At 34.7% G+C, this 26724-nt stretch overlaps 1 protein-coding gene across 2 annotated transcripts in view; it reads left to right on the top strand.

Moving 5' to 3' along the window:
- The window catches only part of IL1RAPL1 (interleukin 1 receptor accessory protein like 1), a 702165-nt gene that overhangs the window by 346650 nt on the left and 328791 nt on the right, over positions 1 to 26724 (top strand). For both annotated transcript variants that reach the window (XM_425563.8, XM_046903219.1), the window contains exon 3: positions 21425 to 21704. In XM_425563.8, coding sequence (XP_425563.3) covers positions 21425 to 21704 — 280 coding nt within the window. The remainder of the gene's footprint in view (positions 1 to 21424; positions 21705 to 26724) is intronic.

Raw genomic sequence — 26724 nt, 5'->3', positions numbered from 1 at the left:
AAGCTAGTAAGGTCTTTCTATAGGGGAAAAACAAACAAACAAAAAAAAACAAACACTTCTGCAGTGTACAGAAAGGTTTTTTAAAATACCTTGAATTATTTGTAGTTATTTAATGAACTGGGCTGCATCAAAAGCACCATGGCCAGCAGGTTGAGGGAGGTGATCCTGCCCTTCTGCTCTGTACTGGTGAGGCCTCACCTGAAACACTGCATCCAGATATGGAGTCCTCAGTACAGAAGAGACATGGCTGGAGTGTGTCTAGAGGAGGGCCACAAAAATAACTCAAGGGATGGAACACCTCTCCTACATGGACAGGCTGAGAGCTGGTGCTGTTCAGCCTAGGGTTAAGTAGGCTCCAGGGAAATCTGAGAGCAGCCTTTAAGGGGAAGCTCCAAGGGGAGCTGTAAGATTAAAAGGGACAGACTCTTTATCAGGGACTGTTGTGATAGGACAGGGGGAGATGGTTTCAGACTGAAAGAGGGGAGGTATAGATTGGACATAGAGAAGAAGTTTTTTTCAGTAAGGCCAGTGAGGCACTGGAACAGGTTGCCCAGAGACATGGTGAATGCTTGGACCCTAGAGACAGTCTAAGTCAGACTGAAGAGGGCTCTGAGCACCTTGATCTAGCTGTGGATGTCCATGTTCATTGCAGGGGAGTTGGATTAGATGACCTTTAAGGGTCTCTTCCAACTTGGAAGATTCTATGTTGATTCTATGAATTTTCTTGTTATTTACAGTGATAGATCCAATACTTCTAATTCATTCGAACGTTGCCAGTAGAACTTTGCTTTTGTCTATTATTCTTTCTTCTTAGCTTGTATACAATACAGAAGTTATTTTCACCTTATAACTAGTTAAAAGTTTGAATGTTATTATGATTTAGTGGATCTGAGTTGTCTGTTTTTTAAAATATGTTAGAACTGATCCTGAAGATATTGTGATCGCTACTTCATGGGAAGTATATAACCTAATGAAAGAGCTGGATTGCAGTTCTTTTGGTTTGTAAGGGCTGAAGATCTTGCTGGCCAATAGCCTAGCCCTTCTTTCAGACATGTAGCTGTCTTAGAACATCCCTGATCCAAGTGAGGAAAGGACACTTGAGGAAAGCAAAAGAAAATACACTACTCTTAGTAATTTTAATTTAAATCTAATTATTTTGACACTCTTTTTCTTTGCTTAAGAAGTTGCATCAATTCTCTGGATTTTCTAATAAAAAAAAAGTTTGGGATTGTCCCAGGAATTAATATAGGACTTCTCAGTTCTGACATGAATGTATTCTTTTCATAACCCATCGGGAGCAAGGCTATAGTTAAAAACAAACAAACAAACAAAAAACAAACAAACAAACAAAAACCTGCAGTCAGGGGTATGGAGACCAGGACCTGGTGCAAAATAAGCTTGGAAGCACTTACCTGGCCTAAGCACAGCTGAAAGAGTTGCGGGTAGCCTTTTTAGACTTTTGTAAGAAAAAGAGAAACAAAGTCAATGATGAAGTTTAAGCTTTCTTAACAAACATGTTGAATTTGAAACATTTTAAGACTAGTAAAAAGTCAACATATTTGTATTAAGGTGATGCCAGCATATTAAGAATCTTGGAGAAAATACTTAAAAGGAAACTATTTTCAATTTTTCATCTTTAAATTGCTTAGAATGTAGCTATCTTTTAAAGAGTTGTCACATCACTGGGAATCTAATTTTAATCACCGAAGGATGAAATGGGAAAATTTTAATCCTGCTTTAAGTGCTCATCTCAGTACAGCATGAACTATGGTTTTGTGACTGATACTTCTGTAATATATTTGAGAAATGATGCTGGACAAATTAGATGAATCAAGCATTTGATATTCAGTGAGGTTTTTTTGTTGTTGTTTGTTTGTTTGTTTTGTTTTGTTTGCTAATGTTTGCTTAGGCTATATAAAATCTTATGCATTTTTCATGACTGTAATGAAAATTAGTATTACAGAGATGAACAAGGGCATGGAGAATCTCCCATATGAGGAAAGGCCGAGTAACTGGGGTCTGTTCAGTAAGGGGAAAAGAGGACCAAGAGGGGATCTGATTAATGTTTTAAAAATCTAATGGGAGGGGGGAGGCAAATATGTGGGGCCAGGCTCATCTTTGTAGTGCGCAGCAATAGCACAAGGAGTAATGACCTAAAACTTGAACGTAAGTTCCATACTAACATGTGAAAGAACTTCTTTAGGGTAAGAGTGATGGAGCACTGGAACAGGTTGCCCAGAGAGGTTGTGGAGGCTCCCTCTATGGAGATATTCAAGACCCATCTGGACACCTACCTGTGTGACCTATTGAAAGGAACCTGCTTTAGCAGAAGTGTTGAACTCAATGATCTCTTGATGTACCTTCCAACTCCTGCAGTTCTGTGATATTAAGGTGTGTGCCTTCTGAAATCTAACTAGCAGAGGAATACAATTGTAGTGGGAATAGGCTTTTTTCATACATGAGTATCAACATTATACAGTGCAGTATTTAATATCTAAAATGTCTTTTAAGGATGTGTGGGAAAGAAGTGAAAATCAAGCCCCTTTCAAGAGATAGATGTTTCACTAATTTGCTTCACTGCATTTACAAATAAAGACTTAAATGTTATTTCACCTGTTCTCTATAGATGCTGTCTTCATACAGACTGAGAATTTTGACAGTACTTGACCTGGTGCCTGGAGAAAAAAAAAAAAGACAGCATTATATATAGATTTGTCAAGTGGTTCTATCCCTCCCTCCCTCCTTTGTCTCCCTTCCACCACAGTAACTCCAGACAATGCTACAGGCTTGTGGCAGTGACTGGAAGACTGTGTGGAAGAAACAGAACTGGGGGTTTTGGTCGACCCTCAGCTAAACATGAGCCAGTAGTGTGCCCAGGTGGCCCAGAAGGCCAATAGTATTCTGCCTTGTATCAGAAATAGTGTTGCAAACAGGAGCAGGGAAGTGATTTTCCTTCTGTACTCAGTAGCCCAGGTACTGCATTCAGTTTTCGCCCCTTATTACAAGAAAGACATCAACACCCTGGAGCATGTTCAGAGAAGAGCAACAGAGCTGATAAGGAGTCTGGAGCTTAAGTCTTACAAGGAGCAGCAGAAGAAAATGGATTTGTTTATTGTGGAGAAGAGGAGGCTCAGGGGAGACCTTATTGTTCTCTAAAACTACCTGAATGGAGGCTATGTTGATGTGGGTGTCAGCCTCTTCTCCTGCATAACTAGTGATAAGAGGGAATGGCCTCAAGTTGGCCAGGGGAGATTGGATGTTAGGAAAAAATTCTTCTTCGAAGGAGTGGTCAGATGCTGGAATGGGTTGCCCAGGAAGGTGTTAGAGTCACCAAGTCACCATCCCTGGAGATGTTCAAGAAACATTTAGATGTTGTACTGAGGGACATGGTTTAGTGGGGAAATATTGGTGACAGGTGGATGGTTGTACTTCATGGTCTTGGAGTTTTTTTTCAATCTTGGTGATTCCCTTTCTTCCCTTCCTTCCCTTCCTTGCTTTATTATTATTATTTTAAGCTCACTAAATATTCTGATTAGTAATTCTTAATAATTTAATACATAAATCAAGATATTTCAAGATAGGAGGGGAAAAGCATGGTTTTGACAGCTTGTCATATGAAATTATGAAAAATGTTAATCACTCCTGTTTAAAAGGGGAGTTGAGTACAGATAAAGACTGGATTAAATTGCTAAATTTTTTGTTGTTTAAAAAACAGGTAAGTTATACAAGGTGTAGGTGGACATTTATTTTCAGAAAGATATCAAAATAGAAGGGATAGAAGTACTGAGTTTAGGGAGTTCTGAACCCACTGTTATTACATGGAATCATGAAGTAAATGTAAGTATTAAGGAGAAATTACAAGGATTTGAGTTCTTTTGTTAGTCCACCTAAAATACCGTGCCTGCAGATTTCAACCTTTGTGTCAAAGAAGTAGTATATTTTGATGTTGCCACTCCTTGCGATACTTCATCTGCCATATGGTTACGCATACTACAGTTCTGCATGAGTCACATAAGTTGTGGCATTGTTTTGCAAAGACTATCTTACATTTCTCTTTCTTGGTTAACAGTACATTTGATTGTTACTGAAGTGGATGTCTGGAGGTGATGAGCAAGGAGATTTGACTTCATGTTGGAAGTGAAATCTGTAGGATAAAACAAGCTCTTTTGTGAGAAGTGCTGAACATTAATGCACATAAGTATTTTATTCATGCTAGGTAATGTCTTCCACAGCAACTTAGAAACTAACAGTGGTGCAGTGGCTTCTCAAGAAAAAAAAGCAGCGGTAGCTCACAAATTCTCTTTTGAAATGCACAGTGCACAGACCATGCTTTAATAACTTAGTAGTTTTAGAATGAGTTACTTTGGAAAGGCTGTTCTTATATTCCGAATCTTTCTTTTACACTCAGTCTTGTTATGGGCAAAAAGAGGACTACTCACTATGTGAAAGACAAAAACAAAGCCCAGAGCAGTTTGTTCTTTCTAATCCTGCTCTGAACAAGAGGCAGGACATGATCTCAGGAGGTGTCTTCCTCATCTGGTCTGTTGTTTCATGATTTGCTAAGCTGCACAGCTACACTGTTATCTTGAAGAATTTTGTTTTCAGAAAAAAATATTTCCATTTAAAGCTTTCTTGTCTGAGAAACAAAGTTGTGCCATATCTTGTCTTAATATATTTTATTCTCCAGTGAATGGAGGGGAGGAGATGATGTCCAGCAATAAGAATACCTTATTTCATTTGTAGCTTATGAACACTGTTGACTTCATGTGTGATCTTATTTTTCTTTCCAAATCCTTGGATTTCCAAAGTATCCTTTCTTTACAAAGAACTTGTTGTATCATGGGTTCCTAGTAGTTGGGAATGTCATGACATGGATTTATATTCAGTAGGAAATGAGATAATCAAGATACTAATTCCATGCAAGTTTTAATTTGTCAAAGAGACCTTTTGAGATACCAAGGAACAGAAAACCATGTCCTAGTTCATACTCCAATGAAGGCCAGGAAGAAAAAAAAACAAAAAAAAGGTAAAATGTTTTATTTCCAAAGTGGAATAAAAGTTGGAAGTACTTTCAAGAACCGTTGGTTAAAATCAAAGAGTTTGAGGGTTTTTGTTTGTTTGTTTGTTTTTGTTGTTTTTCTGTGTACTTGTATGCTTTTTTATTTTGTCAACTTTTTACTTCTACCAGTTAGGATAATGAGAAATGCTCACTTTGACACCCCTTTTCCCTCTTCCCCCTGTTCAGTTCTGGCCTAGTATCATGCTTTCCTTTATTTGCAATTATTTATATTTCCATAATTAAGGAAACTTTTGGGAGGTATGCTTCTAGATGAGTAATAGTTTTTTTACTCTCTTGTTTTCCAACCTTTTTATTGATCTGTATTTTTCCATTTGGAGCAGGTATTCAAACCCACTTAATTAGTATCTCCAATTTGTTTTCATTAAATGTTGTTCCATACTTTGAATATGGATAAGATTGTTGGCATGTTAAATCATGTCTCCATTTAAAAGAAAAATGTAGCCACTTTTCTCTGAGAAAGGGATTATCACACTTTCAGTGTTACTTTTGTCATAGAATCACAACAATATATCACGTAAGAAGTTGGGAACTGATCTAGATATCAAGGTAAAGATTCAGTTCAAAACTGTAAAGCCTTTTAGAAGAGTGGAAATTATTCTACTGCTCAAATCTTGTTTCTGCTTTTCAGTGTGAAGCAGGAAAAGCCTGTACCACTTTACGCATATGGTCTGATTTTTTGTTAGTCCTTTATGGAGCCAGGCGTTTGACTCAATGATATTTATTGGTCCCTTCCAACTTGAGAGATTCTATGACTCTATTATTCCATATCTTTTAAGCTCATGGTCTCATCTAATCTCCAGATTGTCTTCACTGGAGAAAAAGAATTCTATATATTCTGAATTCATGTGACATAATGACTCTTGTAAAATCATCACTGAAATACTGTTAGGTCCTTTGTATGTCTGTGTATGTATGATTTGTTGCTTACACCAATCTGTCTATTCTCATTTACCATTTTGCTGTATTTATATTTTTTGGTGGATACTAGAATTAGTAGACAACATCCCAATTCTCTGACTAACCATACTACACTGATCTACAGGCTGTGAAACATAAAACGTTTCCTACTGCTGAAAAAAACACAGTGCTAGTTTTCTATCAAAAACTTAGCGAGTTTATAGAAATATTAGTTATATTGTGGGCTTTATGCCATTGAGAGTATTTTGCTTTTTTTTTTTTTTAATAAATTCAAATCTTTCATTAGTTGTTTCCAAAAATAAAAGACAAAATCTGGTATCTGAGCAAGTTTCATGACTGTATCATTATCTGAAAGGTTTAGTGAAGTGAAACAACAGATGTTTTAAAGTAGTAGCTCGTGCCTTTGTTTGAGATGCATCTGTTCAGGTAACACTTGTTTAGCAGTGATAGCTTGGCTGTTGTCCAGCAGTTTAATTAGCACTTGTTTACCTAATCTCTTATAGCAGATAATATTACTCCTGAATTCAGGGATTCTGAAAATCCCATATCTGACAAAGCAGGCTCAGTAATGAAAATCACTATGTTTTTGCATTGTGTTTATCTTGGCAAGAACACCCACTAAAATACATTTATTCTCCACTAGCTAGAAAACACGCAGTTCAGGGTTGCAATCCCTGGGCTGTTCACTCTTCAGAAAGACAGAACCGAGCAGGAATTAAAACTGAATGAAAATAGGAGCGGGAGTTGAAGAGAAGGACGAAGTGTACAACAGAGCATCATTTTCTAGACAGATGTTAATTTGTTTCTCACTGGGTGAAACAGATCCGCTGTAATGTGTTTCTTTGCGGATTTTGAAATGCTTTTGAGTAGAATATCTTATGTAGTACTGAAGGTTGACTCCCATCCTGGGTTGGTTCAGTTGCCTTCACACAGGCTGATTAACTTGATTCTCACTTGACAGCTGCTTAGGGACGGTATGTGAAGACGTGAAGACTTGTACTCACAGAGTGAAATTGTTTCTTTTTTTTTTTTTTTTTCTTTTGAGAAAAGAGAGGAAACATGCTTAACAAGTGGTTCTCAGAAGCAAAACCATCTTTGTTTTATCTCTTTCCCTTCAGCCATCCTCTGGGCCCTCCTCTTGGCCTTTCTCTGGGGAAAGGGATGAGGAAGCATATTGTTGGTGATTATGATTGGACCACAAAAGTAAAAACCTGTAATACATATTTGCTTTAATTGGGAAACTGTGATTTTCTCTTTCTAACAACAACAACAAAAAAAGTATGTTTGTTTCTGATATGGTCAAGATCTTGCTACAAAATGTTAAATTTGATCCTATAGGTCAGTTACATATCATAATTAACAAACTGAGAATAAAAATCGTATCGTTGGTTGTTCTGTTGAGGAGATCTCAAATTCTGCCAAGTAGTATATCAAGCTTTTAGCTGCAATTCTCAAGTTGTGAAACCATTCTGTTTGGAACACAGGGAAAAATTAAGCAAAAGAAACATGATAACATATGAAATTATTTTTCTATGGTCTATATGGACACTGGAATAAAATTAATCGTTTAAATTGCGGAAATCCTCATAGGGAATAACAGAATATAATCTGATGGACTGTACTAAGGGAGAACAACAACAACAAAAAAATTATTAAGGATTTATTAATATCATTAAAGTTTTATTTTTCTAACAACAAAGGTGGACCAACCTGATAGAAGACAATTTGTAGCATTGGTAGCTGAAATAATTTTTTTCAATGCTGCAGTTTTGTAATTACTTCTTTAAAATACACTTGTTCCAAGACTCTTAATGTATGTTCAAAAGATTGTTTTGGTGTTTTAACAGTATAATTTTGTTATAAATATGCTTCTTAGACATATCCCACCTGTTCAAAGGAGCATATTACTTCTACCACAGAGATCAATGTATATGTTGATGAGTCTGATATTTTTTTCTCCTTTCAGTATTTCAAATAGACATAACAGATAAACATAAGGTAGTTACAGGGCTCTCGCAAATTACTAGTCACAGTCAAGAAAAAATAATGAGGTACACATGCATATGATACACAAATATACAATATATTAATCTCGTATTTAAAAACATATGTACTTTCAAGTATATATATGTGTGTGTGTGTATACTTGAAAATAGATGTGAACTGACCACAGTCAGTATAATGGAAATTATATATGGACTATGAAATTGTCCAAATAATATTATTTGGATAATTTTGAAACCAAAATGTTTAGAAACGGAAATTTTTAAACTAAATAGTTTAGAATAGTTTCAAAAAAACTGAAGGAATATGTTGAAGCAATTTCCAATAGGAATTTCAGAAAAAAAAAGGGTTTAAGTGGCATTAAGATTTAGATTATTATATTAAAGCTATTACCTGCATTGCTTGAAGCTCACAGACAACTAGAACCATTAACTAGTCTATGTCCTGCTGAACAGTGGAGTGTTTTAATAAGGAAAGGAAAAAGTGGGAATTATTTCTTGTTTTAAAAGATATACCTCATAAGCTTCAGCAGTATTTTACTTTCTTATATAAATTAATGAAATGGATCTTAGGAGCTAAAAAAGTAGCTACCAAAAGATTAAAGAAAATAAAATATGCAGACTACATTCAAAGATAAGCAGCTACTGGTGACTCAAGAAAGAAAAAGAAATATTATTTTATGAAATATTTAGTTTCTTTTTTATTTTATTGATGATTTGTCATCACCATGTTTGCTATGTAAAATTTTATTTCTAATGTTTTAGAATTTAATTTTGATGTCTTTTATCTGCAGTGGTTGTTTCGTTTACTATTACATTGTTTAGTATATCTGCTTTTCAGCAGGGCTTAGTTCACATGTGACTTAGTAATTTCACATTCTCCAGTCTTGGTGGGTCCAGATATTCAAGTAGGCCTTTTAAACACAAGGGGTTTTCAGGATATTTCAAGATGGAAACAAAGTATGCAGAACAAAATTCTGTTTTTTATTTCTAAAATCAGTATTTGTTTTTCATATTTACTTGTAATAGGAATGTTTTGAGATCCTTATGATTTTTTTTTTTTTTTTTTAACTATTTACAATGTTTGGTAACTTGATAATATTAGGTGGGATATCTTGAGGAAGGCAAAAAAAAAAAAAAAAAAACAAGCTGGAGAATGGCTTAAAAAAGAGAGTGGAGAGGTCAAAGATTAAGTGAAAACCTTTCACATTAATTAGTTTTCTTGTCAAGCTGAAATTTTCCAGGACAACAGGAGAACGTTATATTTGTAATGACTTTTTTGCCAAAGCAGAATCCTACTCTGACTCTCATGGTCATTTCTTCTACCAGTTTTACCACTCTTAGTTGCAGTGAGTTCCTTTCTCTTTTAGGCAAATACATCTTTTTATACATTTGCCAGCTAGCTGGCATCTGTTATTTTGATCTGCTCCAGCAATACCAGAAGCAAAGCATAAGATAGCAGGGAAGAGATGTTTACCTGATAGAAAATAAGAAGATCCTCCTGACTACTAATCAGGTAAAAAAGGTATCTATAAGAGATCAGTTTAGTACTGTATTATTTTTCTTGTCTGAAATTTACCATTTTCCAGATTTAAAAAACAAACAAACAAACAAAAAATACATCCTCGCTGAAGATGTATTGTGTTAAGTCTGGAGAATAAATTCAAGCAGTGAAGTTTGAAATGGAAGGATTTATTCCTTTGCACTTTCAATCCAAATGTCAACATGGCTTTAAGTATTAAGATAATAGTAACAATTCTATAATTATAAAAAGTCAAGTCGTATAGAGTATATATATAATCACGTAACTTCCTCCAAATAAATTGAGACCTGCATTTTAATTGTAATAATTAAATTCCTACAATTAACAATAGTCCTTCCATCTTCTATCACCGTTTCTAATCTCTGCTCAGAAAGAATGGTGAGATATTGGAACAGGCTGCCCAGGGAAGTGGTTGAGTGCCTGGAGGCGTTCAAGAAACATGCAGATGTGATACTGAGGGAAATGCTTAATGGATTAATCGGTTATGGTTAATGGTAATGGTGATGAGTTAATGTTTGGACTAGGTGATCTTAAATTTTCAAAATAATGATTCTGTGGTTGTATAGCATCACATCTGAGGAAAGAGAAAATGAGACTCTTGAGGATTAAGTCTGTGAGAATCTTTGGACTGATACTTACGTGCATCATTCAGTTTATTTACTCTATTACATGTATGAAACAATACATCATTAGTAGTTAAGCTTAATCTCATCCAATATTCACTCATACTACAACTGTACATGTTTTGGTTTTGTATTTGTTTTTGTCTTGTTTTTGTTTTTCTTGCCTACACTTCTTGGTTTATGACACTGATTGGTCTATGAATAACTGATTTGCAATTGTCACTTCAAGGGTCATGTAAGCTTACTCTTTTTTCTGTTTCTTAGATTTCTTGTGCTTTTTACCTCTGGGCAACATAGTATATTTTGTTGTTATGTTTGTTTGTTTTTAAATGAAAATAGACCGTTAGAAAAAATGTTGGCGTTGCTTTCAATGGTTTGCTGAATGAGTTTCCTAACAATATCTTCCACAGCAGAGTCATTCGTATTAATCAGGTCTTTCCAGTAAACCTGTAATCTTTTTTCTTCCTTTTGGAGGAATTTATTTTCTATGGTTAAGCCACAAACAAAATCAAACCTTTTCCTCAGGTATGCCATTAGGGTTTATTGCCATTATTGCCATCCTCATTATTGCCATTAGGGTCATACCTTACAGAAAGGTGGTAATTAAACTGCTGATAACCCATGAAGGAGCTAAGTTTACTTACAGACTGCTACCCAGCAGTGTAGAAGACGTTGCTCAGCTGGAGATGATTTCACTATCAAAGACAAGTTTCCCTCAATATTAGAAAGACTACAGTGGAAGAAATACTATTTCTTACTCTTTTTACAACTCCAAGTGCCAAATAGGACTCCAGTTTCAAACTGGAGGTACATATGACTTCTCCTACTGTTTGGCTAATGTGCCTAAAAATGGGATGTAAACAGCCATTCTGAGCTACTGGAACAGCACTAATTTATTACTGTTAAATGGCACAATGAATACCACCAGTTACAAAACCCTGAGGGAAGTGTGTGAAAAAATAAATGAGGGGTTGAGATAACTTTTCTGCATACTTTCAGAGACTGAGCTGCTCTCCAAAAGAGAAGTAGAAATCATACCTGACTTTGAGATGCCTACACTGACAGTTATGAACTTTTCTGCTCTCCAGACTGGAAGCTGTAGTGTGTTTCGTTAGCAGAGTTACTCCCAACCTAAAGAAGAAAACAGTTTGTGCACTCTGTGCTAATGTAGAGATGATTTATGTATAGTCAGCTTAGGCCAGGCTAAACTGAGACAACTTTGCCTTGTTTTATGAATCTATATATGCTGTTTTTGCACTCAAAATAAGTATGGATATTTCAACAGGATTTAAATAAAAAATCAATGATTCAAAAATATACATGTGTATATTTGCACACACTGGTTTGTTTTTCCTTGTACTTTAGAAGAGTTGAGTCCTGGCAGAGTATGGCTCTCCTGCTGTATCCCTATTTCAGTCAATTAACCTGCTGGCTAAACACCCATGGAAGCAACTAGAATGTCCCAGTTAATTTCACTTGAATGCATAGAAACTGCAAGAATTCAAGGCAAGATTAATACCTTGATTAAGGACCTTGCATTCAGAAGAAATTTCCTCCCCATATTCAAATTACTAGAAATTCAGAAATCAGTGTTGCAATTTTATCTTCTATTTCCTTCATCGTTCTACCAGAAATTGCTCTCAAGAAAGTAAATAAGACAGAGATTTTAAACTAATGAATAATACATGAGTGGAACATATCCATGCATACACTTCACACTGTGGCGTTGTGTAAGTTGATATATATCAACTTACTACAGAAAAGCAAATGGGGAGGTAATGTGAACTCTTCCAGGATCTCCAGTTTTGATGTTATTAAACTTTACTATAAATACTTGGATTTGCAGGCTGTGACACCAGTGATTCTCAGGTTGCACAGCTCCAGTCTGGACTCAGATTTCCATCTCATAAGTATTACTTACACTGTGGAGCAACATTCATCATTAATAGTTAAAATGTGTATGTAAGTGTGTGTATATGTGCACAGGTGGACACTGAGGATGGAGAAAAGGTGAATTAGTTACTAGATTGAACAATCCCTGAAGAAATTTTAAATTACCACCGATCAAAATCTATTTCAGCTCTGTGACCTTATCTTTAAAAATATACTAGCATTTTCTTTACCTTGGTGCATTTGAGGTAGCAAAAAGGCTGTGCAGAGATCAAACAGAGTGAAGGATCACTCAATAAAAGTTACTGACAGGAATATTCAGGTTGCAAGGTGCTCTTACAACCATTTCTAATTTCACTGAATTTCTTTATAAAAGCATTCATTCCTTTGGTGACTAGTGATGTACTGTGAGCTTGTGGATCCTTTATTTAGTTTAAAATATAGACAAAGCTATTTACTTTTCTGCACTAATTGATTTTTGAGCATGTTAAGAACATTCACTTGTTTATTTTAAAGTGACTCAGTTTTTCATGTAACTGAAATACGGCCATCTGATATACAATTAACTAAAAGCACTGAGACTAAGAGATTTCTTAAAATGTTTTATCTAGTGCTGTCATGCCTAATGCTGCTCTGGAGTAAAGCAAAAGCTTTGGCTTCAGGCAGACATGTGAGTTTTAGGCTTGACTGAAAGTGTAGTTTATTATAAACAGTTCTGTTTTTTGGGGGATATTTTGCATTTCAGAGAGGAAAGAAAAACGCTTTCTTTAAAGAAAGAAAGAGAGGAAAAAAAGAAAGAAAAAAAAGAGAGAAAGATAGGAGTGAAGGTATCAACACTGTGTTGTTTGAGGCTGTAATTCCTTGTTGATCTTGTGTGCTAGGCTTCTTTGGATAATATATTCTGTAAGGATCCACGTAACAACTAAGTGATGGACAACTAATCTTTTCTAGAAGAAAGTTACAGGTCAGCCAAGAAATCTGTCTAGCCCATGAAAGAGAGAGAGACATGAGATTCAATTTCTTTGAATCAAGCTAGTAGCATTTTCAGAATTAAAATTCTAGCTTTTAGACTGGACAGCATTTTTAAGGAAAATTTCAGATTCAAGGCAGACAAAAACAACTAAAACACAAAGATTTTTTTTTTTTGCCGCCTGTTGGTGAAGTTAACTACTCTCCGTAGCATAAATAAATGTGGCAAATGACAGAAAGATAATCTCTTATTTGAAATGTAATGTAGTGTAAATAATGGAATGAATCCCACATAAATATAGTACAAAAACAGATTATGTAGGCTAGATTTGCAGGAAAAAAGATGGTTTTGAGAGTGTGACTGAGTTGAATTCTTCACTTCCTGGCTTGAGAAATGTCAAAAAACATTTTGCCATTTTTTTTTTATGTACACTGTATCTATGAAGACTGTGTGAGACTATGCATAAATCTATATGTTATGGTCAATGTAATTTAATGAGATTACATTTTATCTGCTGTGTTTATCTAGTCTTAAACTGAAGAGAAGTAGAAGCATCTTTTGAAGTTGATTTGACCCAATTTGTGGCATTTCACGTAGATGTGAGTTGAAACAATTCTTGAAATAAATAAAGAAACATAAAATTTCATATGTTTCCTGCCTTGGAAGTTATAATTTGAATGTTCAAAGTCCAGACTCTTTCTCCTTTGATGCCTTAAAGCTGAACGCTATGTCTAATGGTATAAATTGATTTGTATTGTTTATACCTGAAAGGATTTTGTATGAGATTACTACTAGGAACTGTGGCTGTTGGAGCAAATCTTAGCCATCTGACCTGATCACAAAGGAATAGTTGCATGAAATAAGTCAGTTAATTAAACTCTGATATTTCCAAGTATAAAACTGAAAACTGCATTGAGTTGAAGACATGTTTTTCCCTTGAAAAAGATCTCAGTATCTCATTCCTTCAAAAAAGTATGTTGTATTTATTGAGGCAAGGTTGCAAAAATATATTAGAATATAAGATTGTGTTTTGCTTACTTTGTCTAACAAGTCTTAATTTTGTTTTGTATGTAGTCTGGGGAATAGCATAAGCAGTGGAAGAAAAATGCTCTGTTGTGATTTTGCCTTTGAAATTCAGTGCACTTCAGCATACTTACCTGATCCATAAAGTTACCTGAGGGAGCTTTTTCTCTGAGTCCCACGAGATTTGGTTTCCTAACTCAATTAAATCCATTTTGTTTCTTTAGATTTGCTCCAACCCAAACATTCATGGTAAGCTTAGAAGTAAACTTTGGTGAAAGGAGCAAAGTTTTCTCCTCAAATTCAAATGGTAACAATTTTTATTTCGTTATCTAATGAGATTGAAGTGTTGAACTACTACTATATTACTCCAGTGGCCTCTTTGGTAAGCTGGCTCAACTGTGGCAAGCATGTGGCATCTGGGAAGAGAGGAAATGTCAAGCTAGGGAGGAAAGGTTTACAAAATTTAATATCTTCGTAAGCTTTAGCTTCTAAACTTAATACTGGGGGAAAAAAGAGAAAGGAAAAGGCCAGATGCTGTAATAAGATGGGTTCCTCTAAAATGAAAGAAAAAGTGTACAAACAGATTTATAATGACTTTTTATAATCCACAGAGTGCAGATTTACTGTAGTTAATATTTTCTCTTTAAAGTTCAGTTAATATTATTGTTTCCTACTAAGTCGTTCATGAGGTTCCTATAGGCATTAAGCTATCATGTTTTGGACTTAGTAGCATCTGCAGGAAAAGAAAATATACCATCAAAAGTTATTTAATTAAAAATTTATTTCTATTTCATCAGCAAATGTGTTTCTTTTAAAGCAATTCAATGCTAAATATTCCTATATTGCATACAGATGTAGGCTTTCATTGCAGTTGCATGGAGCAAGCATAGTTGTTTTTTTTTTTCCTGCAGCCTTTTATATCCTGCTTTCAATAAATGAAAGTACTTTTTATATAAAAAGGGATCTACTTTAATTAAAAAACTTCTCAAATGGTAGTGAATAGGTTTATTATTTTGGCAAGTGTGTGTTTTCTAATTGTTATGCAGCTGAGCATTGTATAGTGTGCTGGTGGTAAGTTTCAGAGTAATATAAAAAAATTCCTTTGGTCATTGAGATATTCATACAGAAACATTTAAAGGGCCCTTGGGAATGAAAACAAATGCTGAAGTGAAGAAAAATGTGTCCTTTTCTAAGTCTAAGACACTTACTTGTATATACATAAAGTTGTATACCCAAAATTTAGCATTATTAACTGATGTATGCCTTTTTTTTTTTTTTTTTTTTTTTTGCTACTGTTCTGTAATCTCACAACATAGAATAGATTAATCTGTTTAAAATGGCAAGTATGTTTTAATGCAAAAGTGTGCCATACCCTAAGGATGGTTACACCAAAGTGAGTGTTTTTCTGTTTGTTTGTTTGTTTGCTTTAGGTTGTCTTGGGAATGTTTCTTCTTGCTTGTTTTTACTTTAGTAATTATTTACTCATTTACTGAAGTCTCATGATAGAATGGTGCTGATGCTGTCTTGACCTATCTAGTGGAAAAGTCCTCTGGCTCCCAGTGTGGCGCTAATCTCCAGGTCACATGTTGGTACCATAAGGGCCATAACCGTCCAGAATGTTGTAATTACTTGCACAGCTCTTCTGTGAGTAAATAAGGCTACAGTTAATCAAACTGAAGTAGTGATGCTACATGTACTGAAGATTATTTGAAAGTAATCTTTTTCTTTCTTTGAAGAAATGAGTAGTTTTTATCTTATTGAATAAAGAAAAAGAAAAACCTTCCACCGTTTTATGCTATTAAATGTCATACTGCATTTTAACACTATCCAGTTATAGATATAGATACAAATGTCTATCTGACAGATCTATGGCTTTCAATAAATCCATGCCTACATTTTGATTCTAGCAGTACTACTTCTGGGCTCTAAATAGCTATCAAAATCTGTAGGAGTTGCATGCAGTTAACATATACTTTGATAAGTAATACTAATATTGTCAGTCCGAGATCACTGTTTTTAATATATTAATTTTCTCCTAGTATTTAAAGATTAAAATTAATGTAGAACAGACAACCAAACAGAAATATGAGATTTTAATATGTGTTATTGCTGGCAACCTAATGGCCTATGTATACTTAATTATATGCTTAGAACTTTCAATCTTTGAACTTTTTAAAGTCAAAAACTATCCTTTGATTCAAAGTCTGGTTGAAATAAATTATGTTTCTTTGGGTCTCAGATCCTCTGAAGTGTTCACTACAAATCTTTTCATTTCTGCGTAGTCCCAGTCAAACAGTTGTTCTACTGCAGCTTAAGAAACATCCGGTAGCTAAGTCACAGCAGCAAGGTGCTTGCACTCTCCTACACACATGGCAATTTGATCAACTGTAATCCTCTTGTATTGCAAACTAATCTGTTGGATTCACTTGTATTTATTGCACATGGAGAGTCTTTACATGTTTAGTTATTTTGATGTAGCTGATATTCCAAAATGTGATTATGCAGTTAAGTTCTTTGTAGGAGAAAAAGTTTAAATGTGTAGCTGCTACCCAAGTGCTACTGAAATTTCATTGTGGAGAAATACTTGGTTTCCTTCATAACCTCTGAAGTGAAGCTACTGGAGTACAGAATGAATTTTTCAGAAGCAGTTTCAAGAGTAAGAAATGCTTCTGGGAAAAATTAAATAATTTGCCATCTGCTATACAACAATGCACCAGTACAGTTCAGGGAATCTCTTTTCTTGGCAATCTTTCCAAAAACCATCCTAGCTTGATTTGTTAAATTTTGAGAAATTAACATAACCACTTGCTATGGTAATTTTTCTTCAGTTTGAGTTAGTATTATAGTTATTTGCAATTCCAGCAGGATGTCTAAGATCAATACATATCAGAATTCAGATTTCTAAATTATGTAGTTAACAGTAGAAATTGTAGGCCAGCGGAACTAAGGAGAAGTTCTTTCAAAGTAAATCATAATGTGTTTTTTGGGGACCAGGCAAGGAAGAAGCTTGCATTCTTAAGGTCTAAAAAAGTACCACAGGTACTCTAGTGCACTCACAGAAGAAACAAAGGCTGCAGAATTGTCCTCAGGTATGTATAGTAAGTAAAACTAACAAGAAAATTCATTTCAGATGGACACTGATCATTAATGCAGATAACTATCAGATAAGTGGAAATTGTACTAATAAACTAATTGTTCTGTTTTGTGATTATTGATTACAATATGCAGCCATCTTTGTACTGTAAATGCACAGAAGGTCTCTGTACTGAAGATTAATTATTGGAAGAAGGGAACACAAAGAAGCACAGTAAAAATTAGGTACCTGTTTACTATATCTGACTAGAAGGAGTTAATTTTGTTCTTAGCAGTTTGTAAGGTTCTATGTTTTGGATTTGTGACTAGAACAGTGTTGCTAACACCACCAGTGTTTTGATTATTGCTGAGCAGTGCTTGCACAGCATCAAGGCATCCTCCCACTCTGCTCCCCCAGGAAAGAATATTGGTGGGAAGGGATGGATAAGAGATTGTATGCAGACACAGCCTGCTCAGCGAACCCAAATTGGCTGAAGAAATATTCTACAACAAATACCATCATGCTAAGCAATAAAAAACCGACAGTTTTGCTTATGTGGTAGCTGTTGCTCAGAGACTGGCTGAGTATTGCTTTCCTTGTGGGAGATTGCTTATCTACTGCACCATTGTAGATGGGGCCTAGTGAGTGAGTTGGTGCGTGGGTGCTTAGCTGCTGACTGGAGTCAACCCAACACAACCTGATATGTCAATCGAGGTGAAGCTACCCTTAAATGTGTATTTACTAAGACTCCTATTTTACATATCATGGTGAACCACAAAAAGATTTGAAAGAAGTGAGGGAGACTGAATGGACGTAAGAGAAGAATGCTCTTAAGAACGAGTTCAACATACAGTCATTCTTTTTTGGTTGCTCTGACTTGCATAATATAGCTTTTGTATCCTTTCTGTTTTGTTTTTGTTTTCAATGTAATGGTGATAATTAGAGGATTTATATTAGTTCAGACAAAAGTTACCATTTAATTTGACTTATTGTAGGTTAAAAAAAAAAAAAAAAGGATGACATAAAAACTTTCAACCAGATATCTTCGGTATAAGTAATCCAATATCTGGGTATATGTATTTTGGTTAATTTATGTATTTAGAATACTACATCTTAATGCAGTATTCTGAAGCCAAAACCTAGAGAATTATGAATTAACTTAAGGCAAACCTTGAGTTTCTTTCTCCATTACTTTTCTTCCTGTGGGCTTGTGCATTTGCCATCATTTGCCAGGTAACAAGTCTACCACGATTAGTGCTTCTCTCAGTTGAGACTGAGAAGATTGTAATTTATAGTACCTAGCTTATTTAATAGACAATATGGTTTAAAATAATTTTTCCATTGACTTCAAATGTCCTTCAGCACCCCCCTTTTCCCTTATTGACGTCACTTCATACCAGTCATCACATAGTTCTAGACAGAGATCAAAATATTTAAGTTTTTAGCTTACGAAGTAATTTTTGAGAGTTTTATACAGAATGTAAATTAGGATTTCAAATGGAAAATGCTGTCTCAGACATAAGTGCCACATAGTAACGTGCAAATCTGTAATAGCAGTCTTAGTGAAAAAAGGAAATCATGTATAAAATATATTTTATGTGGTCATTTGAAAACTTTACTACTAATGATAAATACATATTTTTTCATGCTTCCAATTTTACACTGGTACTTTCATGAAAGTACAAAATCTAAGTGGTCTAAGAATAGAAGTGACCACACTCTTCTTTCTCATCTCTCCATGCACACTGCATTTTCAACTCTGTTACTTCATTTATGTTGAAATTCATTTTTATAGCAAATCAAAGGATACATAAGCCAAAAATAGCCAATCTTTGATTTCTTCATCAAAAGAACACACAGCAGAATACCACAGCAGAATGTGTTATGCTGCATACAGTAAATAGGCTCAAGTATTTTAGTCAGTATAGACAGTATAATATTAAGGATAATTATCAGTGTCCATCTGGAATGTTTTTTGATGTTTCTTTTTTTTTGTTTTGTTTTGTTTTTTATAATGCTGGCTTATATTAGCAAAAGGAAAAAAAAAAAAGTCTTGTGTTGTGCATCTCTTGATAAACTTCTGACAAGATTGTCTATGAATAGCCAATTAACAGAAGTTTATTTTCCTAGCAGATTGTGCCCCCAAAATCCCCTCCCAACCCAACAATCTTAGCCACACTGGTGTGTTATCCTTTGTTCACTTTCTCTATCTTATCTCCTTAACTATTACCAACTAATTTCTGCTTTCACTAGTGCCTTCCTCAATAAATTCCCAGTTCTAAGAACAAGACCTGATGCCTTCTGTCTTATCTACTCATCTTTCACAATTTATGAGATTTATTCTTTCCCGTCAGATTTTTTTGCAAATAGTTGATGTGTTCAGGAATCCTGAAATGGCTGGCAACTGGCAAATAGTAAACCTTGACATTGCACAACTCTCCGTGTAGGTCATTTAGGTTAAGAATAGAAGAAAGAGATAAAGAGGGGAAAAATAAATAAATAATTTTTATTTTGTATTAAATGCAATCATTTTTGAGTAATTTACTGTTACTGTGCTACGATTGTGAATGCTTTAGGGTAACTATTTTCAACTAATGTCAGACCTGAACTGTTTATATTTCAGGAATTCAGATTTCCATCAATGTATTGGTAACCTAAGGATCTACATGGACTCTGAAATCTATAAATCGAATAAAAACTTTTGAATGAAGCCAAGTTTTGGCAGTGGACACAGGAATCAGTATAGTTCTATTTCCTCCTTTTTAAGAACTGAATTTCCCCTTGAAAATTTTGCACATGACCCTGAAAAAAAATGAAACAGAAATCCCTTTCTGTAATGTTAAATTATTTTGTGTGCTAGGCCTGTCAAAAATAACAGCCTGCAAGGAGCTTGTTTATCGAGCAGAACAATCTCATTATTAGGACAGTGATGTAGTGTGGTTTACTTCATACCTTGAAATCACTCAAGGAAATAACTGAATGAATTATATTCAGCCTGGTCCCTGTGTTCTGTGATTATGTATATCAATAAATGGCAGTGTATTAAAATAGAGATCAGGGACTAAAACAATTCATTTGCAGTTCTGAAATTTCAAAGCTGTTGAATAATTCAAGTGTTTTCCTATTTATAAGATAAAGTAATAATAAAAAAAGACGGTTGACTGCTTGATGTGACAATTGAAATAAAAACATCTGATATGTCTTGGGGTTAATTTTTTCCACAGTTCTTTTTTACCACCTTTTTGCTGACTATGTGCTTGTAGCAGCCATAATTTAAAAAGGAAACCCTTGGTACTTTCTTTAGAAAATAACCTAAAGAAAAGAGAATCCAGTCAAAACTGAAATGGACCACTGTTAGGACACAAAACCTAACAGAAATCCCTCAATTTACTTAATATTAACATGTCTGGATAAATATTAAGCCTTTGCTCTTGTCTCTTCCTACTTATGGGGGTAGTAGCACAAGCGTTTAGTATCTAAATGCAAATACATAGTATTTTTAAGGTATCAATGTCAACAGAATATGCCAAAGATTTCTCTAAAAGTAAAGTGATTTTGAATGTAATTTGTCTTTGGGTGTTCGAAAATTACATTCTTAAATAAGTTGGTAAGCAAGATTTCAATTTGTTTTACCATACATCTGAGTTTTTCTAGACTGAAAAAAATGCTTTATGCATCACATGTAGAGTATATGTAGGAAGTGCCCAATACAGCACATGCACGCTGTCATCTATTTGAGTGTTCACAGAAATCTCTTTCCTAAGGACATGTCACTCTAATTTTCTTTCCATTCTTCCCTTGTAGCCAGTAGGATTGTGAGCCAAGGGCCTCAAATTATACGGGTGTAGAAAATGTAGAGTTCTGCAGAACCATGAAGGTTTCACAGGGGAAAGGAAGGGCAGGAAGAGCAAAGAAAAAGTGTAAAAAGTTTGTTTCTGTGTAAATTGATGTCAGTCACTGTGTTTGTGGCCAAGCCCTTCACCTAATCAGCACAGTTTGTCCTCTTTACTTATTTTTCTCAACTGTTCATGCTTCAGTTGCACAATATAAAAAGAACAATTGCTCAGTTATCTCAGAAATTACCAACATTTAACACAAGTGCATTTCTGTGTTCTTCCTAGAAAAGTACATTAAATTAATGGTGTGAAAATGAAGTTAATTTTTCAGTGATCAAAAGACTACAACTGTTCACTCAATTGACCTTTTCTTAAAGACAGTTCTGTCCAAGAATGAAGCTTACTATATAAGCAGAAGTCTCTGAAGCCTTTGTTGATGTCTTTTCATCTTCTCTTCTCTTTCAGCTGATGGATGCACTGATTGGTCTGTGGATTACAAGAAGTATCAAGTTCTAGTGGGAGAACCTGTTCGTATAAAATGTGCACTCTTTTATGGATACATTAGAGCTAATTACTCCCTAGCCCAAAGTGCTGGGCTCAGCTTGATGTGGTACAAAAGCTCTGGACCAGGAGATTTTGAGGAACCTATAGCTTTTGATGGAACTAGAATGAGCAAAGAAGAAGATTCCATTTGGTTCCGACCAACAGTGGTACAAGACAGCGGACTCTATGCATGTGTTATAAGGTATTATAATTTAATATATTGTATTTTAATAATATATCAAACATGACTTTTAGTAATGATACTTTTATGCAAAGAGAAACGTTTCCTTTTTCTCTTGCTGTTTCCTTCTGTGAATTTTTTATGCTTAATTAGAAATTACTGTTGAATGTCTGGGATATTTGAGAAGAAAAAAAAAAGTTGTATAAAGTTAAGTTATTTATTGCAATATCCAACATATATAGGGTGGGTAGAACTGGATATGTAAGCCTTGTGTTGCTGCTTCTGATTCTGGTTTAATTCCTATAATATTTTTTCCGGAGTCAAAAGTTCCCTTTTCATATTTGGATTTCTTTTTATATGGGTTTTGTTCTTTGGTTCCTTTTAATTCTTTTTTTTTTTCTTTTTTCCCTGTAAAACAGTGTAGAAGTAGTTGCATGAAAGCAAATAGAGTATCATTATAGAGAAGTTTCAAGAATTTTCATGGATGTTCATATCCTAATCTCAGCTGGTTTAATTTGATAATGGAGGCTGGATGCTAGATGTCTTCCAAAGGTATTTAAGCTTCAAGACATCAAGCCTTATCACCATACCTTGGTGATAAGATTCCAATTCCTGTTTTCTAAAACAGATGAAGAGCTTTTTTCTCTACCTTTAAAATGCTTTGCACTGAAGTCTTGTTTCCAGCCCTTCAATTCAGAAAGATTATCTAGGCAATTTCTTATTTTCTAGCAGATTTATACAAGGTTTTAACTTGATTTGAAATTATGCAAATCAGAATTTGTACCTAACAGGTACGGAGGAGAGTTGCTTCTAATTGTCGAAGGGTTTGAAACATTTAGTTGTACTTAGGTGAACAGATGAAGCAGTGTTCCACTCTTGCAACCTATCTATAAAAGCAGTGTTGCTACTCACACACCATAGAGTAAAAGAAAAAGAAGAAAGCAGCTGAGGAACTAGACAAGAAATACATAATGAAGCTATTCTGATGTTGCAAGGAAAATAAGAAAGTGCCTGAAGAGTCCCGTTATGTTTACTGACTACTACTCTTTTCTTTTTGTGGGTGTCCAGGGAGGCAATGCTGTTTGGATTGTGCGTGGTGAAAGATTTTTTCACTAGATGTAGTTTTCAACATTTGTTTCTGAGCTCTTCATATAACTTGTGAGAGATGTTGTATTGCATGATTTCTTCAATAGTATTTTCAGTATGTTTCTTCGTGTGATCGTGATAGCTTTCTCTTTAAGAAAATATTACACTTTACACTACTTAGGGGAAATATTTATGCTTAGATTAATATGTTCTGAAGTGCATAACAGTAGTCATGGAAATGGCAACACTTTTGTCAGTAATTCCATAAGCACTATTTGAAATACCATGAATAATTCTCACTCTTTAAACAAAGAAAACTTCAAATATCTGATATTGAACTTCCTAAAAGTTATAGAAAAGTGCTTCACTTTGATAATCAGTCATTCTTTATAATTTGTTCATCATTTCAACCTGTGGTAATGTTTTATCTAAACATATTTCTGTTAAAGCAAATGAGAACTTTTTCTAGTCTACTTTAAGCCACGTCCTGCTTTTGTGGCACATGCTTAATTTCCAACTGTCAATGTTTTTATGTGTTGAGTGAGGAGAGATTATGAAAATAATAATGATTAGCTTGTGATCCTGAATATTCTTATGACAAATGAAAAAGCCTATCAGTTTGAGGCGATCCACTGGAATAAGCAGGTGTCAGTTGGAGAGTACCCAGAAGTCTCTGCCTAATGTTCTATATCAATGTTTCAGATATAAATTTGTTTCATGGAACCTTTAATTGTATGATCAAGGTGATTACTGGTAGAAAACAGAATCTTCATCTTGGAATGTTTTATGCTTATTGTTAAGGATTACCTTGAAATAGTTTTGGATGCCCACATACAATCAAGTTTAAAACAGAGTAATTTATGTTCCTGAGATAAACATATATTTAGTATTTTAATCAGAAGTAAGTAAAATAAATTCCTCAGCAATGTAATTGTTTCTTTTTCTTCCCTTGTTCCTTCAGATTCTTACACTATATACTGACTCTCAGAGGAAAAAAAAAAAAAAAAAAAAAAGAGGCTGAATTTATGGCAAAATGTAGATATTCTATCTGCTCTTCCAAAGTTACTGCAATAGAAATATCTAGACATATTAAATAACTGTCTTTTGATGCATACTGCTCTCATAACTGAAGTCAGAATATTCAGCTCTACTATCACTTTGTAGGCTTTAATACTGTTAGAATATATAGAAGAATCTGAAAAAGGATTAGAGAACAAGAACTGTAATTGCTGTCAAGGATCATGATGAAGATGGTAGAAATAAGATTTAGTATTTTTTTTTTTTGCACATTAGAAGTTTTTTTTTTTCTTATTTTAATGAAGAGAGCTTTATATACCTTCAGAACGATATTATGAGCTTTTCAGTTTTGAAGACTCAGTTGAGAAGCTCAATTAAAAGACCAAGTAACAAACCAAGGTTCAATGTGGTTTTTGCAACAATTTGAGTAGGAGATCAGGGACAAGAGATATATGTGTAATAACAAACAGCAAATGGGGAAAAGGAGAACTGAGCTTTGAATAAATGGTTCTTCCTCCAATGTAACATGGTCGATAGTCCAGCTGAATTGCCTCTATACCAATCCACACATCATAGGAAATAAGCAGGAGGAGATGAAAACTATGGTGGAATTAGAAAACTCTGACCTAATTGTTATCACAGAAACATAGTAGGACAAGTTGCACAACTGGAATACTGTGGCTGAGGGCTACAAGCTCTGTGGAAGGGATAGCCAGCGCAGGAGGGGCTCAGGAGCTGCCTTCTATCTTAAGAGGTGGATAGAATGCAAATTGCTGCCTCTGAGAAACAGCCATGATCAGGCTGGAGAGCCTGTGGGTTAAAATAATGGCAAGACAAGGAGAAATGGTTTAAAACTAATAGAGGGGAGATTTAGGTTAGATTATAGGCAGAGATTCTTACTCGAAGGGCCATAAGGTGCTGGCACAGCTGCCCAGAGAAGCTGCGGTGCCCCATCCCTGGAGATGCTCAAGGCCAAGTTGGATGGGGCTCTGGGCAGCCTGAGCTGGTGGGTAGGCAGCCCTGCCCATGGCAGAGGTTTTAGGGCTGGGTGGGCATTACTTTCCCTTCCAACCTAAGCCGTGCTATAATTCCTGGTTTCCATTTCAGACCCGCTTGAAGGGGTGAAACAGTCCAGTGTTTTTTCTTTTTCTTTTTTTTTTTTCCCCCTCAGAAACTTACTTCACAATTTTGTGCCTTTGCTACCTGTGCCAACAGTAAAGAGGAGAAATTGCAAAGGAAGTATAACAAAAAAAAAAAAAAAAAAAAAAAAAAAAAAAAAAAAAAAAAAAAAAGCTAGCTGTATGGCTGTATGCCAGTAAATGCACAATATTGAAAGACTAGTTGGTGGACCAAACTAGTTTCTACAGTGAATAGACTGCAGTTGAAACATGAGGTTTTATTGCCTAGAGGAGTTGATATTTTTAGTAAAATTAGACTGAAGATAGTAGTAGCTCTTTTTACTTCAGAAGCAAAGAAATAACTTTAATCCTTATTCACAACTGTTTCCAGTATTCTCATCTTTAATTTATTATTACCACTTTTCTTCTGATGAGAAGCTGATTCAGAAGCTGAAAATTCAGAACATCATGACTGACTTCTTATTATCAAAGAAGTGCTACACACCTGTAGCTGGAGCAGTGAGGGCAGAAATAACTTTCAGCTTGCAGCTGTTGATACAAGGTCTAAGCTAACTGGTAGAAAATGTATCTGCTTAGATAGTGCTTCAAAGAAAGACAATAATGTGCTATGTTTCATGCACCGTTGTACCGAAACTTGCATGTCTGGTAATATCATGGAAGCAGAATTTACAAACTATTAAGTCTTTCAGTGGTTGTAACATCACACAGTTGCTTGTTGTTTATATGGGCTGTAGCAAAACTAGATGAGCCACACAAAGAAAGAAAGTATATACTGAACTTAAATGTGCAGAAATTGTTCATATAAATAAACATATACACCTGGCACAGGAGTCAGTGCATACTAGTTTCTGTCTAACTTTACTTCCTTCAGTGATGAAAAAAAATTGAAAAACTGTCATTCTGTCAAACAGATATTTTCTTACAATTTTCATCTTTTTCTCCCCTGCCTGGAAATTTTTGTAACAGTATATCCAATAATGCTCCAATATAATAACAGCTGATGTGAATGGAGCCTGAGAATAAGGCAGGAATCAGATTTATATTAAAGTGCTACAATGATCTGTACTGCAAAAAAATGAAATAGTTTTTTTATGACTCATTCAGATAGAGTTTTGCATTGGTATGTCAGTTAGATAATGTTTAGAAATCATCTTTATCACCTCATACAGTGTATGTAGGAATTCAGGTATCTTTTTCAGTTGAAGATGCTCTTAGTAACTAGTGACTTTATTCCTTATAAAATCATGTTTTACCACAAGGTTTATTTTATAACTAGAAATTCTCCTTTTAAACATAATGTATTGTACCTCGTACACAGTATCCTTAAATGATATAATTCTCCTTTGTCCTCTGTTTGTCCTTAAATGTAGTCCTTAATGGTGGTGGGAGTATTCTGTTTACTCTTCTGTAATTTAGTCTTTGTAAAGGCTTTTCTTTTTAGGTGTTTACAAGTATAATTGCTGAGATAATTAGAAGAGAACACATACAAGCGAACAAGTCCTGTTCAGATACGTGACAGTGACTATAAACAAAGCATCAGTTCCAGAAAAATATATGTAACAAAAGAAGTTAAAGTTAACAGCCATGATTTCACCAGTGGTGAAGGGAAAAAATACAGATACAGTTAATTCCTTATTTGAAATACTTAAGTCAATAGTAAATCATGTACTTCCAGGCACTTGAGAAAATAGAAGGCAAAGGCAAATAACTTTTTGGATATCCAGTTTGTGGATACTTTCAAAACTATATAGTCTCCAAACATTGTTTATAGATTTTTTTGTCTTTCTTTCAGTCAAGCC

Source organism: Gallus gallus, chromosome 1 (assembly GCF_016699485.2).
Source record: "Gallus gallus isolate bGalGal1 chromosome 1, bGalGal1.mat.broiler.GRCg7b, whole genome shotgun sequence".
Classification (NCBI taxonomy): Eukaryota; Metazoa; Chordata; class Aves; order Galliformes; family Phasianidae; genus Gallus; species Gallus gallus.
Note: the sequence above shows the minus strand (reverse complement) of the source record. Positions and strands in the feature narration are given on the sequence as shown.